The 22197-nt window shown below is 32.0% G+C and overlaps 2 protein-coding genes across 2 annotated transcripts; one reads left to right on the top strand and one right to left on the bottom strand.

Annotated features, from left to right (window-relative positions):
• Positions 1–3993: 3993 nt before the first annotated feature.
• Positions 3994–16736, bottom strand: LOC132716058 (dol-P-Man:Man(5)GlcNAc(2)-PP-Dol alpha-1,3-mannosyltransferase-like). Its single transcript, XM_060699209.1, has 8 exons — positions 16552–16736; positions 13877–13976; positions 12806–12953; positions 10588–10748; positions 8826–9071; positions 7931–8001; positions 6676–6817; positions 3994–5137 (listed from the first exon to the last, which is right to left on the bottom strand). Exons 1-8 carry the CDS (start codon positions 16715–16717, stop codon positions 4972–4974), a joined length of 1200 nt encoding a protein of 399 aa, XP_060555192.1. The 5' UTR covers positions 16718–16736; the 3' UTR covers positions 3994–4971.
• Positions 16737–16804: 68 nt separating this feature from the next.
• On the top strand, positions 16805–21777 carry LOC132716051 (uncharacterized). The gene is made up of 4 exons (XM_060699197.1): positions 16805–16963; positions 17440–17641; positions 18777–18859; positions 19787–21777. Exons 1-4 carry the CDS (start codon positions 16843–16845, stop codon positions 19972–19974), a joined length of 594 nt encoding a protein of 197 aa, XP_060555180.1. The 5' UTR covers positions 16805–16842; the 3' UTR covers positions 19975–21777.
• Positions 21778–22197: the final 420 nt, after the last annotated feature.

Below are 22197 nucleotides of genomic sequence, written 5' to 3'. Positions count from 1 at the left end.
TTGTTTAGGTGATAGCATGGATGAGTTTGAACATGGGTCATCTCGGATGAAAAAGTAGGTCCCCGGAGCTAAAAATAGAAAAACCTTGTTAACACTCTAGCGGTCACATTTTTGCATCAATCATCATCAAACTTGGTCAAGATGCTTGTCTAGGTGATAGCTCGGATGAGTTCGAACATGGGTCATCTCGGATGAGAAAGTAGGTCACCGGAGCTAAAAATAGAAAAACCTTGTCAACACTCTAGCCATCAATCATCATCAAACTTGGTCAGGATGCTTGTCTAGGTGATAGCTCGGATGAGTTTGAACATGGGTCATCTCGGATGAAAAACTAGGTCACAGGAGCTAAAAATAGAAAAACCTTGTTAACACTCTAGTGGTCACAATTTTGACTCAATTGTCATCAAACTTGGTCAGGAAACTTGTCTATGTCATTGCTGGAAATAAATCGAAAATGGGTCATCTCGGATGAAAAACTAGGTCACAGGAGCTAAGAATAGAAAAACCTTATCAACACTCTAGCCATCAATCATCATCAAACTTGGTCAGGATGCTTATCTAGTTGATAGCTCTGATGAGTTTAAACATGGGTCATCTCGGATGAAAAAGTAGGTCACTGGAGCTAAAAATAGAAAAACCTTGTTAACACTCTAGAGGTCACATTTTTGCATCAATCATCATCAAACTTGGTCAAGATGCTTGTCTAGGTGATAGCTCGGATGAGTTCAAACATGGGTCATCTCGGATGAAAAAGTAGGTCACTGGAGCTAAAAATAGAAAAACCTTGTTAACACTCTAGAGGTCACATTTTTGCATCAATCATCATCAAACTTGGTCAAGATGCTTGTCTAGGTGATAGCTCGGATGAGTTCAAACATGGGTCATCTCGGATGAAAAAGTAGGTCACCGGAGCTAAAAATAGAAAAACCTTGTTAACACTCTAGAGGTCACATTTTTGCATCAGTCATCATCAAACTTGGTCAAGATGCTTGTCTAGGTAAGAGCTCAAATGAGTTCGAACATGGGTCATCTCGGATGAAGAACTAGGTCACCGGAGCTAAAAATAGAAAAACCATGTTAACACTCTAGAGGTCCGATTTTGCCTCAATCATCATCAAACTTGGTCAGGATGTTTGTCTAGGTGATAGCTTGGATGAGTTTGAACATGGGTCATCTTGGATGAAAAAGTAGGTCACCGGAGCTAAAAATAGAAAAACCTTGTTAACACTCTAGCGGTCACATTTTTGCATCAATCATCATCAAACTTGATCAAGATGCTTGTCTAGGTGATAGCTCATATGAGTTTGAACATGGGTCATCTCGGATGAAAAACTAGGTCACAGGAGCTAAAAATAGAAAAACCTTGTTAACACTCTAGTGGTCACAATTTTGACTCAATTGTCATCAAACTTGGTCAGGAAACTTGTCTATGTCATTGCTGGAAATAAATCGAAAATGGGTCATCTTGGATGAAAAACTAGGTCACAGGAGCTAAAAATAGAAAAATCATGTTAACACTCTAGTGGCTACTATTGTGATCCAAATATTCTGTTAATTGGTCTGAAAGTTTGTTTTGATGATTTCTAAGTCAAGATCGAACATGGGTCATCTTGGATGAAAAACTAGGTCACACCGCCCAAATATGGAAAAACCTTGTTAACATTCTAGTTGTCACATTTTCGACTCAATTATCATCAAACTTGGTCAGGATGCTTGTCTAGGTAATTGCTTGGATGAGTTCGAAATCGCATGTGAAACTAGGTCACCGGAGCAAAAAAAAGAAAAATCTTGTTAACACTCTAGTTGCTACTGTTTTGATCCAAGTATCCTGGAAATTGGTCTGAAAGTTTGTTTAATGATTTCTAGGTCAAGTTTGAATATGTGTCACCTGGGTAAAAAACTAGGTTGCAGTGCTCAAATATGGATAATTCTTGTTAACACTGTAGTGGTCACATTTTTGACTCACCTGTCATGAGACTTGGTCAGAATGCTTGTCTAGGTAATTGTTTGGATGAGTTTGATAAGTCAGGTGAGCGATCTAGGGCCATCATGGCCCTCTTGTTTACAGGAACATTGCTTTTTGTAACAGAAAAAAAGTTTTCCTAAACAGGAACATTGCTTTTTTAAAAAAGAACATTTCTTTCCTGAACAGGAACATTGCTTTCTATAACAGAAAATATGCTTACTTAACAAGAACTTTGCTTTCATAACAGAAATATTGCTTTCTTAAAAAGGAAAGGAAAATTGTTTTTCTTTGTACAATTAATGCAAACTCTTATTTCTGCTTTACATTATTGTAACACCTGTGTAAGCATCGTTAATGTAAGAATAGCTTTAATTCCAATGTTTTCAGGTTACATTGAAATTTTTTAACAGAATATTCCGATTAGATTTTCTCCACATAATTAAATTTTTTGCAGAAATGTAATTATTTATTTTGAAAGATTTTTAAAATCACAATTTTTTATTGATTTAGAATTATAATATAAAAGCAAGGTTATTTTTTTCTTTCAAACACAAGTTTTCTTGTGTTTTTCATGTGTAGCTACCTCATTTGTAGAAATAAATAGCAATCAGTGCTGACTCAGTGAAATAATGCTACTAAAGAAACTATTCGGTAGAAATAATTTTGACAATATGTGTTCTTTTATAATTGCCAAGTGCTTTTTTAGTCACTTGAGCACTAAAGTGCTCAAAAGTGAGTTTTTGTGATCACATGCATCAAATTTTGAATGATATTTCATTAAACAACATTTTCTGCTCATCCACATGGAAGATTTTGACAAACTTCACAGGAAAACTTTCTTGGTGACCTGCAACAAATCTTATATACATTGTTCCGATGTGAAACATAAATGAAATCTGTAGTAAAATCTCCTTAGAAACAACAGTGCAAAAGGCTTATAAATTGACATGTAGCATTACCTTGTGTTCCTCTCCTAAAGTGGTACAAATTTTGCCCCTGGGTTTAAAATTTGCCCCATGCTAGAGTTCAAGCAATTGATCTCAGGTCTCAGGTTAGCACTCTAGGGCCATCAGGACTTTCTTGTTTTTTAACTGGTTTTATTTTAGCTAAATCTGTGATGTGTTTATTGTTGTACTGGCTATTAGTTGTTCATTTACTTTTGTATGTTTATTTATAAATAAAGCATTGTTATAATATTCTTAATACATAAAAATACAGAAATATTTGTCAGTCTTTCTGAATTATTCACTTACCAATACTTGTGGACTTGTGTGACAGTTTACTCACCATTGTTGAGGCATTTTTTTCAATATGAAAATTTGACCTTGACTCTTAGGATTATTCTAAGAAAAATAATAGCAACAAACAAAAAAACAAACCTATTATAACTTGCCTCAAGAAAGTATGAAGGCTTTAGTTTATAGAATAATGTTTATGATACAAACTAGGTCTAAAGCAGATGACGCAAGAAGCCATATGTGCAAACTCCAATGTATTTGTTAGTTGTTGTATCATGATTCTGTGTGGTAAAAGGGAATGGTAAAATATCTTCATGACTTATATACCGTAACCTGGTGTTTCCTACCTTGAACTCTGAAAACCCCTCGTTATAGACCATAACTGAAATTGTGATTATGTTTTTCCAGCAAATCTGTAGGTACAAACTTTTTACAGTTACAGCTTCGAATATAAGCGAAACAAGTCGACTTATCAATTGTGACGAGTATTGCACTGTGAAGCTATAACAGTAAAAGTTAGTTTGTACCTAGTACAGATTAGCTTGGAAAAACCCACATTTGCCGAGTTCCTGATAACGTCTATTTCAAGCAGTAAGCCTGGTAAAACAAAATGGAGACGAGTGATTTGTCACCACAGTGGTAGAAAGACAATTGTGTTAATTGATATGTTGCCACAATGGAATGATATGTTGCCACAATGGTAAAGAGCCAGGCTTATTGAACTAATACATATTACTTAAAGGTAGACAAGAGATGTGGTATTAAAAGAAAAATAAACAACATTTAAAATCAATTTATACTATTGCACTTCTTTATTCTTCTTTTGTTAAACACAACTGGTAATTAAAACACAAAAAATACTGCCAATCAAGTTACCATAAAACTATGAATATAAACGCACACCACAAAAAGTCAATCCTTTGATTTGGTAAAACAGAAAAGATTTCTTTGAAAAATCTTGATACATACTACATCCTTTCCAAAAAATAAATATACAAGATATCTACAAAATTTACAAAGCATTCCTAAGAATCATTTGTTTTAAGTGAAATTTTACTTTTTAAAAATATCCTAGAAATATACCTGTCAAAAGGTCAACAAATTAATTTCTACATTAAGATATGAATTTAAAAGATATCTTAGTTGAGTTTATATTTTATACAAATTTATTTTAGTTTGATTGTGTTGGAAGCTATATAAGCTTATTTAAACACTTATATTTGTTCCTGAAACAAACCAAAAAGATATCTTATGATTGAAAATTCACAATCACATATCTTTACAAAGAATTGTATTCTAAATCACTTCACAAAGACAACATAGCACTCACATAAATTATGTCATGGCTCTAGTCCATGTTACAACCATTTTAAAGGTAGTGAATACCTTAAAACAAATTTTATTTGTGCCATTTCTTGTACCCTTATTGTACCCTTATTTCAATCTTTAAAGATCTCAAATCTCATTCACGGTATATGAAATATTCTCTGTACAAAATCAATTCCATAACAGGTTAATGGCAACAAAAATCTGAAACTTTGATTTATTGTAATGTACAGCTCCATGCAAGAATGCCTGCATCTCGTTTTCTAACCTTCCCTACATCAACATTAACTTTTTCAGATCCATCTCCCAAGGAAGTAAGATTTTCAATGCAAAAATTCATTTTGAAGACTACAATGTTATTTGCCTCAAAGAATTTCTTTCCGGTAGGTGTTAACATTAAACCAAATATATTGAATACTATCTTTCTAATTTTCACAAGAATCACTCTATTTTCTGGACAGATGTTGTTTTTCTCTGCGTGGTATATGCTGGAGACATCCATAGTCCAATTAATGTCACAAGGTGACATACATGTAACATAGAACTACTCAATTCTGTAGATGGATATGTGTTCCAACATAATTCTATAACACCTAATAACAATATCCTGAAAATATAAACAGAAAGTCTTATTTGATGAATTTCAATTTTTCCTCCAGTATAAATAAACATAAGTTTAATTTTTCTAAAGCAGTATCTATAGGCTTCAATCATAATCTTATATATGTATTCTGATGATATTTTACTAAGGTTGTATGGTACTCAGATTTTAAAGGGACTCCACTAAGTTTTGCCATAACAGGGCACAAGATTAGGGTAATGTCATCAAGTTTAAATTGATGTTCTGTTCCTTTGATATTAAAGCAGCATGCCTCAAAGACTTATGCTACATAACTTGAACATTATTACTTGAATATTGAATGTTTTTACTTTTCTTGAAAATTTTGGTACATTTTTCACAAATTTGATTTTCATGAAACATTTTGGTTTATGCGGAGGCATGCTGCTTCAAATTATAAAAACCAGTCATTTGAGTTCAGTTTGAAAAAAGTCATTTGAAAGGTATAAACATTAAAAATTTTATAGACAGATATAAAATGCTTGAATTTTGACCTTTATTGGTGACCTTGAGACAATACAGTGACAGCATGGGTTTTGCACATTGTCTTGTTGAGGTTAACATTTGTGCCAAAATTGCAAAAAATGTCTCAAAGGATTTAAAGAGCAGGCACAAAATTGTCTGATATTTGACTTTCAAGGATGACCTTGACATTGAGTTTGCACCTTGAGCCAAGTTTGAAGAAAGTCCTGTCAGGGGTAAAGGACATATGACCTCTGTTTGTGAATATGGCCTTGGTACTTCACAGAGGTGGCATGGATTCTTCACACTGCCTTGTTGAGGTTTGAGCCAAGTTTGAGGAAAATCCTTCAAGGGGTACAGGATTTACAGGATTCATTGAGAGGATATGAAATTGTTTGGTATCTGATCTTTGACCTTCAAGGGTGACCTTGACTATGGACCAGCAAAGCATTAGCATGGTTTGTTGAGATAAACATTTTAGCCAAGTTTAAAGAAAATTCTTGAAGAGGTATATGTTTTATAGAATTGTCAAAAAATGTCTAGAAATGCAAGTAGGATACAAGAAAACTTTGTATTCACAACTTGCATCTTATCTTTTCTTTATAGATCTTGTGTATGTAAGGCTACCTGGGGCATGCTTGGAAGATTTACCACTTAAGGTAGTCTTACTGTTATGCTTTCCTGCCAAACAAATTCTAACATTGGCAAATATCGTAATAAATCGTGATTCTGGAACGTTATTTTTCACATATCTTCAGTATTCAATAATTTTAAACTGTTTATAAGCAAAATTTAGTACATAGCTGTACAAGATGAGCGATTGTAAATAATCTAATGTCAAAGATTTTGAAAAAATAACATTCTAGAAATAACAGATTTGCTAAGATATTGGCCGGTTAGAATTTTTTGGCAGGAAAGCATTAATTACTGTAAGACTGCCTTAACATGTATAACAAACTTGATCAAAACTATCACATATTTTTTGTATTTCTGATATTTACAAGTGAAGGATTGCTGCCGTGTAATAAATGATATAAATATATTGTACATGTGTGTATACATACCTTAAAACTACAGGTAAATTTGTAGACCAGAGAAGGTAATGTAAACCATGAAAATACCACACATAGAACTGGTAATGTAAAGATCTACTGAAACACATTCCTATAAAATTAGCTGTAAATAATGGTAATAATATCTGTAATAAATGTTAAGGAATCTAAACTAAATGTTTAAATAAAAATTGTTTGTTTTTCTTTTAGAAAATTTAAAGTTGTTAGTGTTTTAGATTCTTTGATAAAATGATAAAATGACATAAACAACACCAATACAGTTAATCCAACCTACACATCTGTCCAGTATGAACATCTACAGGGACCAGTTTCTCAAAACTCTGTTAAATTTAACCATCGAGTTAAATTATGTTGCTGTTAACGCTCACTTTAACTGCCATTTTAACATGTAACAACACTTGAATTTAACACAATGGTTAAATTTAACAGTGCATTAGTGGATTTAACAGACAGTTAAATTAGAAACTGGCCCTAAATTGTTTAGCTTTTACGCTAATTACAACCCATTTTTTTATCATATCTCAACAGTCAGTCCACTTTAATGACTTTCTTGGACAGCTTAACAGTAATTACTAATTTCTCTGTAAGTGGCCTATTTGTAATCCAAATAGAGCAGTGAGAGATGAAACGATAAAAAGACTCAACGCACAATACTAACTGTCATAAAGAAATCACAACTTGCAGTGTCTATTCTAGGATTTGAAAAACTGGGGGAATTTTTATCGAAAAGTGAGAATTTATTACATTTCCAGGGTTGAACACAAACACTTGTAAGTCCTTTATTTCATATAAGTTACTGCAGTTTTGCAGTCAACCCTCGATTTGTTGATCTTTTTCCTTCTTTCTCTATAAAAAAATTCCCCCTGCCTCTGAAAAAGTAGGGGGGAATTCTCAAAAATATGACTGAATCCCCCAATGCCCCACCTAGAATAGACACTGCACCTTGCCCAAGATTAAAACCCGCGACTCTTCATAAGAAATCTGACGCTCTCCCTAATGAGCTAAGCTGGGTGACTGACAATCCTCTGTATTGACAGCTGCTTAGCACAGAGCAAGGTCAAGTCCTCTAACAAATTCAGAAATGTAAGGGTCATGTATAATCCTAATAATATCTAATAGATATGTTGTCACCTCAGTGCAGTAACAGGTTAACTCCTATCAAATTATATAAGAAGTTATCTGGTTTACTTCGTTATAAGCGATGATGTAAACCCAAGTTATGCAAGCTAGCAGGCATTTATATAACAAAGGATTATGATCTGATGCAGGTGAATATTTGGCTTTTTAAAGCTACTGACATCCATCTTTGGTAAATATCTGAAACAGAGAAAATAAACTATGTTACTTTTATAGGAATATTTCATGTATTTGTTGCATAAATTTAATTACTTAACATAAAAACAGTTATTCTGCAGGTCCTGAAAATGCTAATTATTACTATGATGAACTAGATATTAATTTGTGTTGTAATATTAAAATTTGCCATGTGCTTTTTCAAATATTTTTTTTAAACAAAAAAAAAAACAAAACAAAAAAGACAATCAGATAAATGGAAGTACCAACAAATTTGAAGAACATTCAATCTTTCACATTTACTAAAAAGTTTAAAACAATTTATAAAAGTAAACTCTTCAAAAGAAAATACACGGATTTGTTAAAGAGTCAAGTAAAACTTTGAGTGCTAGAAATGAAAATAATTAAAAGTCTGATCAGCCTGACATCTATTCTGTCAGACTAGACACAATATTTTTGGTTTATTTCATATTTATAACTCATTTTAGATAGCTTATGTAGGAAACTAAAGGCTAAAAGGCACACTTTCAAATCAGTTCCTGGAGCCAACCAGTATCGAGCAATGAGTGTAATGTTTCTTGGCTTGCTCAATAAATAAACAACTTGCCCCGGTTTGAACCAATGAGGCTAGCAATCATTAGATTAGTCTGATGCCTTAACCACTCAGCCATGCCAGCACTTGTTTGAATCCCTATTCATTGTATTCTAATATATTAAAATCCCTAAAAATACTTTTAACTTTATATTGATAATTGATTATTATAAATCCAAAACAAGATCAGTTTATGACACATTTCTTGATCAAATTCAACACAATCAATTCTAAAATAAGAATAACTTTCACAAACCTTCTCCATTTAATCATCACAAATGCCAGGAGTATTACTATATGAGCTAGCAGCAATGACATCTGAAAGGTTCTATTCAGGAAAATATCCTCCGGAATCAGGCGCCAATTCACCGTCCATTTATAGAAAAACTGGCGCCCGAGGTTAAAAGACATCTTGATGTACGCCCAGGGATTCTCCAGTAAAAATGGCAATGCAAAAACAACCTGAAAATGTGATATAATGTATCTTTTATTTAAATAGTCACTGTTTTAATAACAGGCAATAAAATAAAAACATTTGTGTTTTTGACCCCTTACCTAATGGCACAATATATACCTTTGTTTGAATAATCTGCACTAATTTCACAGTATAGAACTGTTAACCAAACATAGGAGAAAATGTGTAAGCAGCTTGATAACTCAGTCGTTGGAAACAATGGTTTCCTGAGGGTCTCGGAGTAGGTCCCAATAAAACAGCACATTTTTCTCATCTTGAAACACTAATATCATAAAATATTGGCCTAAATAGTTAGATATGTAACATATAATATAATAATAAAACTAATAATAAAACTAGCAATCTCTTCTTTAATTTACCATTTAAAGACAATTCAAGCATATGAAAAACGTTCAATGCTAAATACAGTTTGGTATTACCATTTACCAACAATGATTTTTATTATAAGATAAATCTACAAAAGAACCATTTTTCATTGATGTCCCATAGTGTAACGCTAATACTTAGTGTTTTCTTAATGCTATTTTTATTAAAAAACCCAAAAGCGTCCCCGTCAAAAAAATATGCAAAAACCCTGCAATACCCTTTTTTCGTAGGGGGCCCAAAAAAGGACAGGTATTGATAAGAGCAAATATAAATTTTCTGTCCGTTTAAATTACCTGTTTAAAAGCGCATTTTGGTCAGAAAGTTTAATGGTTCCCATCATTTCCCCGAGTGACCATTTGTAGATACAAAAAGAGCCCGGGGGAAACAACTATATTCATCTTCACAGGGAAACCCCCCAAAACTAAAAGTATAAAAATTTTAAAATGGGAACTGTTTTGAGTAATATAAAATGTTTTCCTTAAATATGCCAAAAAAAATAATTTTTTCCCATTTGGCCTAATAAGCAAAAAAATTTAAAGAGTTGACGGAATGTTTGTAAAATGTGACAGGATATCTTTTAACAATGCAAATATAAATTAACATTTTGATGATATGAAATATGATACTATAATAGTTCACATTAAAATGAAATTTGTTGAAAAAATATTGCGAGGTTACTGTATAAGTGATTCATTTTGCGATATGGATATATTTGTGACTTTAACGAATCAAAATAATTCACAAATTATTGAGCCCGCAAAAAATACATCAACTTTAGAAAAGTCTTCGGTGACCATTTATCATTTTTCCATTCCACAGGTGCTTCAGTTACTTTGTAAATATATCCCGTTAATATAAATACAAGCAACATTTAACATGATTTAATGGTTGTTTAATATTTCACACTATGAAATAGTAACGCAAAAGGCTCATAATAAATTGCCGTGCTTATATGACGGGAGTTCCGGAATTCGTACTTTCGCAAATATTTCCGCACATAATAAGTTTGTTTTTGGACAATTGTAAACGTAAACATTTTGTGACTTAACAGTATACACTTGCAAACACTTGCAAAACATTTGTTACCCATTTTGTTAATAAAATATTGTCATTTCCCACAAGAATTTTATGTTTAAGAACAATGAAAGTTATCTACTGGATAATAACCATATTTTACCTAAACATCAGACATCCAAGTGACCACCTATTAAGAAGGAAGAGATCTATTGCTAAATATAGAAACAACATGGCGACTGGATCGTTGAACATCCTCAGTATAAAGATTGAATGTATTCTGTATGAGGCACAACACATGAAGAAAAACACAAAAGGTGGTACCTGAAAATATCAAAGATTTCAATATGTGAAAATCTTAATTTATATGTTCAATAATAACTGTTATTACAGGAAAGAGATTATAAGAGATTTATCATATAAAGCATCTTTTAAAATACATACTACTTTCTTATACATCAAGCATGTCAAGTATCTCCACTTAAAGCACCAAGCCCCCAGATTTATGTTATTTTTTGTGAAAATTTTGGAAAGGTATTTGCAAGGCGAACAAATTAAGTAATATACATATTGCAATCGGCACTTACAATACAAGAAAATTAACAAAGAGACGTCAACATAATTATGTAAAAATAGCCCTCACTGTGTTAGTAACGCAGTAGAAATATGGTAATAAAATACTGGTCAAAATCAGTCTTAAACTGTACATAACTTGAAAAATATAACTTGGATTTTGAATGTTTTTTTACCTTTCTTAAAATTTTAGTACATTTTTCTCAATATTGATTTTCTTGAAATATTTTGGCTCATCTGGAGGTGTTCAGCTTTACAGCAGCAAGCCTCCAGATTAATGCTCATTTTTGTGAAAAGTTTTAAAATGAATTTATAAGTAAAACATTGTCAAATGAACAAAAAAATAGTTACAGTTAATGAGTCAAAGTTTGCCTAAACTAGCAGAATAACATGGAAGCTTATAAGGAACTCCAGTGACATTTTTTAAATGATGGAACTGGAAATATTTTTTCAGCCTTGTCTACAACTTGATGTAGGTCCAGACTAAAGCATTTGAATAATTTTAATTTTCAAATGATTATAGTTAAAATCATTAAAATTTGAAAACTTTTTTTGTGATTCTCAGACTGATTTAATCACATAAAAATAGAATTTTCAATTAACTTTTAAGTATAATATATTGCTTAAAGGCACATTATGTCTCAGAAACAAATAATAAAGGTAATGTTTAAAGGTACATTATGATTAAGCCTCAGAACCAAATAAATATTCACTTCTTTAGAAAGGAAAAACATGAATTTTATAATGCTTTAATATGGTTTAACCCATTACTTCATGAGCATTTTGTGAAAAATGGCTGTTTTCATTGAAAAGTCTCCCGTTACAAGTTCAAATTGCTATAATACTATAAAAACTGCTTCAACACTAATCAAACTTGGCACAAATGTTGACTGGACCATTGCCCTTGCAACAACATGCTCAGGCTTAAATTTTCTGTTACCATGGCAACGAGGGGACATCTCAAAATTGCCAAAAATCACTATTTTGCATTGATTTTTTCCATCAAAATTGATTTCAAAGTGCTGCAACTTCTCAATGGATTGAGATAGAGTCAAATGCTTTTCAGCGTTGGTTACACGTTACCTTATGATCAATCTGGGGTCATTTACAGCCTCTCACAAGTCCAAAATTTTCTTGGCGATGAGGGGGACTCCGCCCCCCTTCAAACCCCCCAAACAGAAGGGGGCACATCCCCCTTCTGGCAATCCCCTGATGTATCTTTTGGTCGGGGGGCCGCGCCGGAAAAAAGGTCACTTTTTTTAACAACATTTCTCAAACAAAAACAAGTGTTGGGGCCTAAATAAGGCATTTTTTCATCATTTGAGACAACAAAAAGGGGGGGGGGGTGAAAAAGGCGTTAAAAGGCGTGTATATGAAGTAATGGGTTAAGAGAATGTTACAGGCTTAAACCTGAAGAACGAATTGCTGAATGTAAAATTATTGGTCATAAAAGTATCTAAATGTAAACAAAGTAGTATTTTGACACCCATACAGAATACTAAATCACAATAACTTTACTTATTGCCAAAAAGCAACAGGAGAAATATTGGCCAATGATGAACTTTTTGGACAATACAACCAGGCATCAAAAATAAAAAGCTTGAAAAATGGAAATAAAAGCATTTCTGAGGCATAATAGGGGTATTTATTATCATCTTTTGCAAATATTTCCCTTTCAATTGCCCTGAATAATCTATGCTAAAAATTCAAATTTTCAAATTTTTATGTTTTTAGACTATTGGTCCATAGGGAAGTTCCACGTAAGGTGCCATGAAGTTACATGTGCAGTATAATAAATTAATACCTACCTTTTTAACACGCCTGTAAATATCAAATATGACAAAGAGCGATAGAAGGTAGAGCACTGCAAATATATATTGTGCTGCCCTGAGGTCTTTTCCATGATCTGTCAGATAGTAAAGTCCGGAGAAAATATACACAAAACCAGCTGGGTACCTGTACAAACAAAATAATACATGTATCAATAATGGCATTCTGATTGTAGTACATAAAGCAGTACATAATAAACATATTGCTATAAAAAGGATTCAAGTTTTAAAGCTGCATGCCTCAAGATGAGCTAAACATTTCAAAAGAATTAATCCTGAAAAGTGTACTAAGATTTTAATAACAGTAAAAAGATTCAACAGTCAATTTATAATTTATTTTCAAGTTAAATGTGATTACGGAAATGACTTATTTTGGTGTATATATCACAATATTTCTATTGTGTTACTTACAGTTAGGGCTAATTTTGCATATTTATACCTCTTTTTGGTAGTGAATTGTATGTGCCAATTACTATGTCTCAATTAATTTCTTTGCTCATTTCACAATATTTTACTTAATTAATATATTTTCAAATTTCAACAGTTTTGTATGAAAATAAGCATGAATTTTGAGGCATGCTGCTTTAAAAGATAGATCTACTTTATATTGAAATCAACTGAAACAGATTCTGTTCACTTTGTCTGACATTTTCAGAAAAGTGCTTTTTAAATTAATTACAAGTGGGCATACCCGCAAAACAAACCAACATAAATTTGATCTGTACATATGTAAACCTGATCTTGTGTTTGTATATTAAAGGCAAATGATGTCATGTCAAAGTGTTATAATACAAGTGTAATATTGTTTTTATTAAATGGGTTTGTTACACTGCTGTGATAAAAATTTTTTATCAAGCTATTTAATTTGGGCTTTACCTGTAAAGCAATGATTTCCTACCAAAAATTACTCTTAATAGAGTTGTCAAACATGTCTCTTTCATACAAGTATTTTGAAATCATTCTTTTTCAAAATTCTACAGCCGGTAGATAATATTGCTGTAAACACTTTCAAGTAGAAGTGAAATAAAATTAGTCAATAAAAAACCTTACACTAAAGGTCCAGTGTCCCCTTTTAACTGCATATAATCATAAGTTCCATTTATAACACCTTCCACTTCCTGCATATAGGCAACCCAGTCTATTTCTGTGTCTGAAATGACAGTTTATTAAAGATAAACTATGCTAAAATTTGATTATGATATTGGATAATACTGATAATTGCTACACAGTCTCTTTGTAAATATAAAATAAACATCTTTTGACTTCACACAAAGAATATACCAGTATAAAATTATGTTGTGTTTAAAACTCTGTTATACACTATAGGTAGGCACAATATAAATATAAAGTGTCATTAAAACACTGGCAGTTGTTTTTAAAGGAAGTATTAAGACTTAAGTGACTTTTACATGACATGTTATAGGGGACAAAGCTTCTTATACATTGCTTTTTTCATTTTTTTGTTCAAATTAAACATATTGAATTCTGTAAGAATTTTATAGATATCAATAAATTGCTATGATAAAATTTTTCACTCATGAATGAACATAGTATACCAATAATTTTTTGTATATCTTGTTTTGTAATGAAAAATAAACTCTCTCAAGTTTTTTTTTTACCGCTTAAGTCAGTTTAAAGATTGTCTAAATCATATCACAACAGTCCAACTAATTAGACTTGTCAAAGAGACATCAAGATCATTTTGGATGGGCGATGTCTTTTTCCAACGGTTTGACAGCATGAAAAAAAGTGTCTAAAAAAAAGTCAAATTGTTCACGCGGAATTAATTAGGCTATATCTATGCTGATATACAAAAACATCAAATATCATATGGTTATAAAATAATGCAAATGAACACAAAATGAAATACAGTAGATTATCTCCTTTATCATAATAATTGTGACAATGATTATGAATGAACTAAGCAATACCTGACCACTTATACTAGCTGTAATCATTTGTAGAGTAAATAATAGAATATCCAAAACTTCAGCATTTGCTGCTGAAATATTTTACTTTTATTTAATTATGTTAAAAATGAAAATTTAAAACACCAAAGCTTTTATTGAATTAAATCAGAATCACGGACATATCTGTCCGGACTCATGCCATGGTACTGTATTGTGGACAATTCAGGTCAATTTGATACCCTCCTTCACAGGCCTCAGATATAAGTGTCAACAGAATCAGAATTAAACAAACTAATATGTTTGGTCGGAGAAGAACCTAACTGTACTGTGTAAAATTTTCAGATCTCTAGCTTTAAAATTATAAAATCTGTATGGAAATTAAAATGTTCAAAAAGTGTCCGGTTGGAGGTCCCCAACCAGTAACAAACACATGCTGTAGCGAAATTTTCTTGACATTCAATTGATTTTAGTTTTCTAACACACTGGTTAATCAGAGCTTGTAGAAATATGATTGTGGACCCCATGATAATACATGGAAGTTAAAGACCTGGTCTGCTTGGCGCAAACAGGACGTTTCGGCCCCAGTCGAAAAATCGGCCCATGGACGTTTCAGCCCTTTTCCACGAGACTTTTTCGGCCCCACTGTAGTGTATTGCTTGATTGATTTACAACAATAAATTTAATTACAATTAAACAATTATGACACTTTAATTCTTGGAATAATTATTTATTATCTTTTGATCTCTTGAACCATTTAGATATACGTTAATGTTTTTAAAGGTGTAACAAACAATAAAGGCCGGTTACTTACTTAGAAAACAAACCACTAAAACTTCTGGATTAAGAAAGTTACTTACAATTTTTCCTTAGAAAACACTATCTTTTGATCTTAATTAAACTATACGTAATTTTTTCCAAAGTGTAACTAATTAACTATTTATACTTAATACTAATTGGCGGTATTGTTTTGTGTCTTGCTTCTTAATCATTCAAATAAAATATTATCTATATATGGTTGATAATTGTTTGTTTGTGTATTATATTTTTTTCAAATAAAGTTTATGTTCTGTTCTGTTTGTATTGATTACTTTCCCCCTACTACTATAATAATCTGGTTTTTATACAAAATGATTAAATATATATATTACGGGGAAGTCAAAGACCGGGCCCGCGAAGCGGGTCCAGGCTTTGGCTTGCCCGGCTATAGACTACACGTGTATATTTAAAAGAAAATGAAATAAAAAACAATTAAAAAATATATAGAATTCTATACCTATCAATGAAATTTTCAGTGTCAGTTCTAGTCGGGTGCCGCCATTTACAATGTAATGCAATGATAATAGGCAGGGTATTCCGATAACGGAACAAATCTCAACTTTTCGGATAAATGATAATGGTCGAGTGTTCCGAGTGAAAACGGAAGCAATGCATATAATACCGAATGACACCTTTAAAACGGAAAGAATGAAAGGAATTTTTAACGACTTCCCCGCTCATAAGCTTTGCCTAATTTCATATTAATTGGTTAATTTTTTTAATGAAATGCTATTAATATATCGGTTTAAAATACAGTACTTATTATGGGGCCGATTTGGTAGAAGCCGAAACGTCTTGGGTAGTTTGGGGCCGAAACGTCTCGAAATATGCTAGCCCTGCCCATAGACTTAAATCCTCCTGATGCCCAAACATCATTTTCAAGACTTTTAAAAGAGGTATTTGGACTATTTGCTAAAGACGTATGTACTGGTTGTCTCCCTTTACTGTAAAGTACAGTAAACTTGCAGAAAATAAAAATGATTTCAGAACGTTTCTTACATTTTATCTTATTGATAACAAATATTGACACGAAGCATTCAGCTAAGAATAGCAAAATCATAACAGGAACACATAAATTTGGATCAAAAAGGTAGCGAAAGAAAGTTGATGGCTTTAAATTCCTCTTGAATTTTCTCCACATCTGTTTCTTGATGGAGGCTGCCATTTTGAATGTGTCACGTGTCAAATTTACTTCCGACTTTTTGTTGTTCGGCCATTTCCGTCAACCTCCGGAAAAAATTTAAGCGTAGTGTGACGGAAATAGCCGAGAAGGGATCGATAGTAACAAATATGGGAGGCTGGGGCAGCTTTATATATTTTTTGTTGTTTATAATTGTTTTGATACCTTGCGTTATAAGCAAAGATGCTGTTATTGAATACCATGAAGATACAAAACCGTGCACATATTTTGGTAAGCTTTAGATCATTTTCTATGTAAATAAATGCAAAAATTACAGGCTAAAAATATTGATTATGATATTAACAAGGCAAGTTTACATTAAAGAAAATCAATTGGTAACTGATCGAAATAATGAATTTAAGGAAAACTAGTGTTTCTTTGTGGTTTAATTAACAAACAATCATGTGTCACCAGTGGTGATGCTAATTAAATAAGTTACAAATTAACTTAATTGATTCCCAGTAAGTTACATGTCTTAAAGTTTTAACTGTTAACAGTTGTTTAATAACAGCTGTGGGATCATTAACCATATTAATAATTATAAAGAGATACATTTGATGGTCAATCCAATAATATTTAATGCAGTTTAAAAAAGAAAAAGAAAACTAGATTCTACATGTACATTTTATAACTATAATAGGAGCCTCCAGCCCTACTTACATGTATGCTTTAAGGGTTAAGTAAATCTCCAGTTATTTTGATTTTAGGAAACACTCGAGTAGCGAAAGCTGAAGGTGGATTGGTAAACTGTTCCTGGTACTCACACAATGCATGCTGTAAAAGGACTGAAGTAACCTCTGTGTTCTCCAATATGCTACCACTGTATATGGCAAGCAAAGATTGTCGTAATCATATCAACTATATGATGTGCTACTTCTGTAGTCCTGACCAATACCATTGGTACAAAGAGTAAGTCTTTTTTCTAGAATATTCTGTTTAACATTCTACATCATCTAACCTTCTACATCATCTTACCTTCTACATCATCTGACATTCTACATCATTCAACCTTCTACATCATTTAACCTTCTACATCATCTGACATTCTACATTATCCAACCTTCCACATTATCTAACTTGCTACATCATCTGATCTTCTACATTATTTAACTGACTACATTACCTAAACTACTACATAATCAAACCTACTACATTGTCATCCTCTAACCTTCTACATCATCTAACATTCTACATCATCTGATTTTTACACTGTCTAACTGCATCATCTAACCTGCTACATCATCTAACATAAATCCTCTAATCTTCTACATCATCTGATCATCTACATCATGTAACGCTCTACATTATCTAGCAGACTACATCATTAAACCTAATGTATCAAGTTATCAACTGAGCTACTACATCAATAAGCATAGGCAAAGTAAAGTATAGCAAGTTACAAGCCTATGAAGTTTTAATGGCAGATGATGAAAATTACTTATGGGAATTAGCCAGCTTGTATTGACTCTAACTGTTCAGGTTCATTGCATATTAATTTTTGCAAAGAAATGTCCTTTTTTCAAATTTTTCCCCTTATGACATTTCCCCCTTAATTTTCCCCTTAAAAACTACAGATAAAAGATAATACTTTACACTTTAAGCTTGGAGTACCAGTATTTCACCATCAAAACATTAAATTGAAATGAATTTTCTTAATTTTTTTATGTTCTTTTTCTCTAAATATAAGAATTGCAGTTTAAACTTGAAATATTTCTTCACTGTCAAGGGCAGGTATTGAGGTAAGTCTATCTAGCTCCTTGTATTATGATTATTCTTCCCAGCCTTGAGAAAATTTGAGTGTGCTTGTCAGTGTAAAAGTCTTTTTGTCAGTTTAAAAATCTAACTAATGCATACTATGTGTTTAAAGAAAATGAGCTGCGTCATGACAAAACCAACATAATGGGTTTGTGACCAGCATGGATCCGGATACGCAGGCTGGTCTGGATCCATGCTGGTCGCAAACCCATTATGTTAGTTTTGTTGAAACGCGGCTCAAATGTAGATCTATTATTTGATAAAAAGTATTATTTCATTATCATTACAGTGGGAAGGTAAATGTATGTGAGAAGTTTTGTCAGTCAGTATACTCGAGTTGCAAAGATGCTTTCTACAATGGAACTAGAATTGGTAACAATATTTACTTCTTTATTTCTATACTACATACACAAATGATTAATTCATTTGGAATTGTTGATCCTAAATTTACTTACAGCTTGAAAAACTGGTTTCATTGACACAAAGCAATTACCATAAAATTCCTAATAAATGCCCCTCCCCTAAAAAAAGCCCCCCCACCCAGGCTTTTTGATATGGAAAAAAATCTGCTCATGAGTGGTGAACTCTTTAATAAATCCGTAATTTTATTCAAATCCTTCAGAATTCATTTTATTTCATAGTAAAAAATGTATCACATGAACTTTAAAATCTTAACACATTTTAATGTTATTACCAACCCATGTTACACTAAATGTATTTTCAATTATTTTTGGATTTAAGAAAAACGTGTTGTAATAATAACCCCCTTTCCGGGGGCATTTAATAGGAATTTTACGGTAATAAAGCCCCCGTTTTAAAGTAAAATTCTTGAGTTGAAAATAAAGGGAGCAGCAATTATCTTTTACATGGCTGACTTTGAATCTGCTGTATTTTTGTAATGGATGTGCCATCCTTTAAATGTGGAACAGTCCATGTGGAGTTTAAGGGATTTTAATATAAAAGTTAGTATTTCAAACCAGAACCTGCTGAATTTGTATGTAGGATTTGCCCTCCTTTGAATTTGGAATAGTCCATTTGGAGTTTAATGGATTTTAGCATAAAAAACTGGGCTATCAGCAATAAATATTTGAAACTTTCAGTTTCTCTGCCATGTCTAGATTGAAAGATGGACTTGTCCACTTCAGATATTTAAAGTGGTTAGGGATCGATTTTTGAGATGAAAGGAAATATTAAACAGTTTTCACCCAGGAAGATGGTAAATTTTAAACTCCCTTATAATAATAATAATAATAGTGAAATGAGTATACATTGTATAATTGTTTTTAATTTTCATTTCAGGGGAATCATATAAAAACGGTACATCATTTTGTGAGACACAGAATTTCAAAGTGGTCAATAGTAAATACTGTTTCAAATACGACCCCACAGTGTTTGATGCGGCCACAAGCTTACAACAATCAGATTTGTTACTCTGTTTTTTGACGATCTCGGCATTTTTTACCAGATTCATTGTTGACTTGCTATAGCTTAACTTTCAGTGGACTGACAAAGACTGCATGCAACCAATGCAGACCAAGATCATCTGGCACATCTGTGCTGTCTGATCATGGTCTTCACTGTAGGCTATTCAGTCAGTGTATATTTTGAAAATTTCCCCCAAAGTAATGAATGGTTTTGTCCAGATTGAAAGGTGCTCATGTCCATTTCAGTTATATGTACATGTGATTAGCATGGTAAGAGTTAACGCAGCTTTATAGATTTATATATTTGTTGGATTTGATAAGATTCAGGGTAGTTCTTTAAATACTTCAAATTTTGTCATAAAGTAAAGTAAAAAAATAAGGGGAAGTAAATTGAGTGCCATTTTCGAGTTTTACTGCTGTGATACTGCTAAAGTCTTCAAGTATTTACTGTAACATTATTATATTTTCTTTATTTACCCATTGACTAACAACGAGGGGCGGTTGGGAGGGGTAGTGGGGTGGGGAGTTAGGGTGGGGGTGGTTTACTAGTAGTCATGTCTGTCTCTCAAGCAAGGGATCAATATCCCGAAACCTTACTTTGGGATACAACCTTACTTCATTATTGTAACCTTAGTGCAGTAACTATCCTGGGATTCAGGCGTTGATATTTTTGCTTATTCATAACATATGCGCTATTTCATACTCATTTGTGTTTTCATAATGTTGATTGCTGAACAGAAGCTCATAAAAATCGACAGACTGGAACCCAGGCTATGCAGTAACTGGTTAACTCCTTATAACATTTAATAGGAGTTTACCCATTATTGCACCTAGGTAAAGTGCTTGTAATACCAGTACTGGTTAGTTCCAGTTAGTTGACTCAAGTGAGGTTCAAGTATTCTTAAGTTTTAGTAATAAAAGAAATTAAAATTAAATCCCTCACAAAAATTTCTGATTTTGCAGTTATTTAACAGTGGGTACACAACTTAAGCATTTATTCTGAGTCTATGCAATTCAATGTGTATGGTTAAGTATGAGCACAAGCACCTGTTACTTCTGATCACTGTACAATTTATAACAAGCTTCTGTAATTCAACTTGTATCATTTTTTTGCAAAGTAGTGTGTATTTAAAATTATGAAAATCAATTTTTCATTTTTGTAAGAACTGAACTTCATTCTTTTACATGTATATCAGTACAAGCTTAACTGCCTGCTAATGTATGTTAGAAATAGCAAAAATACTCCATGTATTATTTAGTTGATAGATAAAAATTTTGCTTGCAGATATATATTGTTAGATAAAAATTTTGCTTGTAGACATTATATTGTTAGATAAAAAAATTTGCTTGCAGACATATATTGTTAGATAAAAAATTTGCTTGTAGACATATATTGTTAGATAAAAATTTTGCTTGCAGACATATATTGTTAGATAAAAATTTTGCTTGCAGACATATATTGTTAGATAAAAAATTTTCTTGCAGACATATGTTAGATAAAAAATTTGTTTGCAGACATATATTGTTAGATAAAAATTTTGCTTGTAGACATATATTGTTAGATAAAAGTTTTGCTTGCAGATATTATATTGTTAGATAAAAATTTTGCTTGCAGACATATATTGTTAGATAAAAAATTTTCTTGCAGACATATATTGTTAGATAATAATTTTGCTTGTAGACATATATTGTTAGATCAAAATTTTGCTTGTAGACATATATTGTTAGATAAAAAATTTGCTTGTAGCCATATATTGTTAGATAAAAATTTTGCTTGCAGACATATATTGTTAGATAAAAATTTTGCTTGCAGACATATATTGTTAGATAAATATTTTGCTTGTAGACATATTAAGACATATATTGTTGGACATATTAATAGATAAAAAGTTTGCTTGTAGACATTTATTTCATGCTTTCTAGTGTTTTATTGCAATATATCAGATGATTATATTCTGATAAACCACTAGTGAAATTTTATTAAATATCATTTTCACTGTAGCCGGACTATATCTGAATGCGTATGAAAAGAAAAATCATAACTAAATGAAATAGTAGGCAAACATAAATGCTGTCATACGTAAATTTGGCTTCTTTAGAAAAAGCAAGTCGACGTCACCATACATCGTGTGGGACGTTACGCGGCAAAATCAGTGAAAAATACATAAAATCACTTAAAAAGCATGAAATTAAAAGAAAATTAATTTGTTTTACATATAAGATTGAAATATATTTCATTTGTGAGCACCAGCTATTCTATTTTCACTCGTGGCTACGCCACTTGTG

This window comes from Ruditapes philippinarum, unplaced genomic scaffold, assembly GCF_026571515.1.
Source record: "Ruditapes philippinarum isolate M1 unplaced genomic scaffold, ASM2657151v2 ctg1970_1_1_1_1, whole genome shotgun sequence".
NCBI lineage: Eukaryota > Metazoa > Mollusca > Bivalvia > Venerida > Veneridae > Ruditapes > Ruditapes philippinarum.
This window is presented reverse-complemented; position numbering and strand designations above follow the sequence as displayed.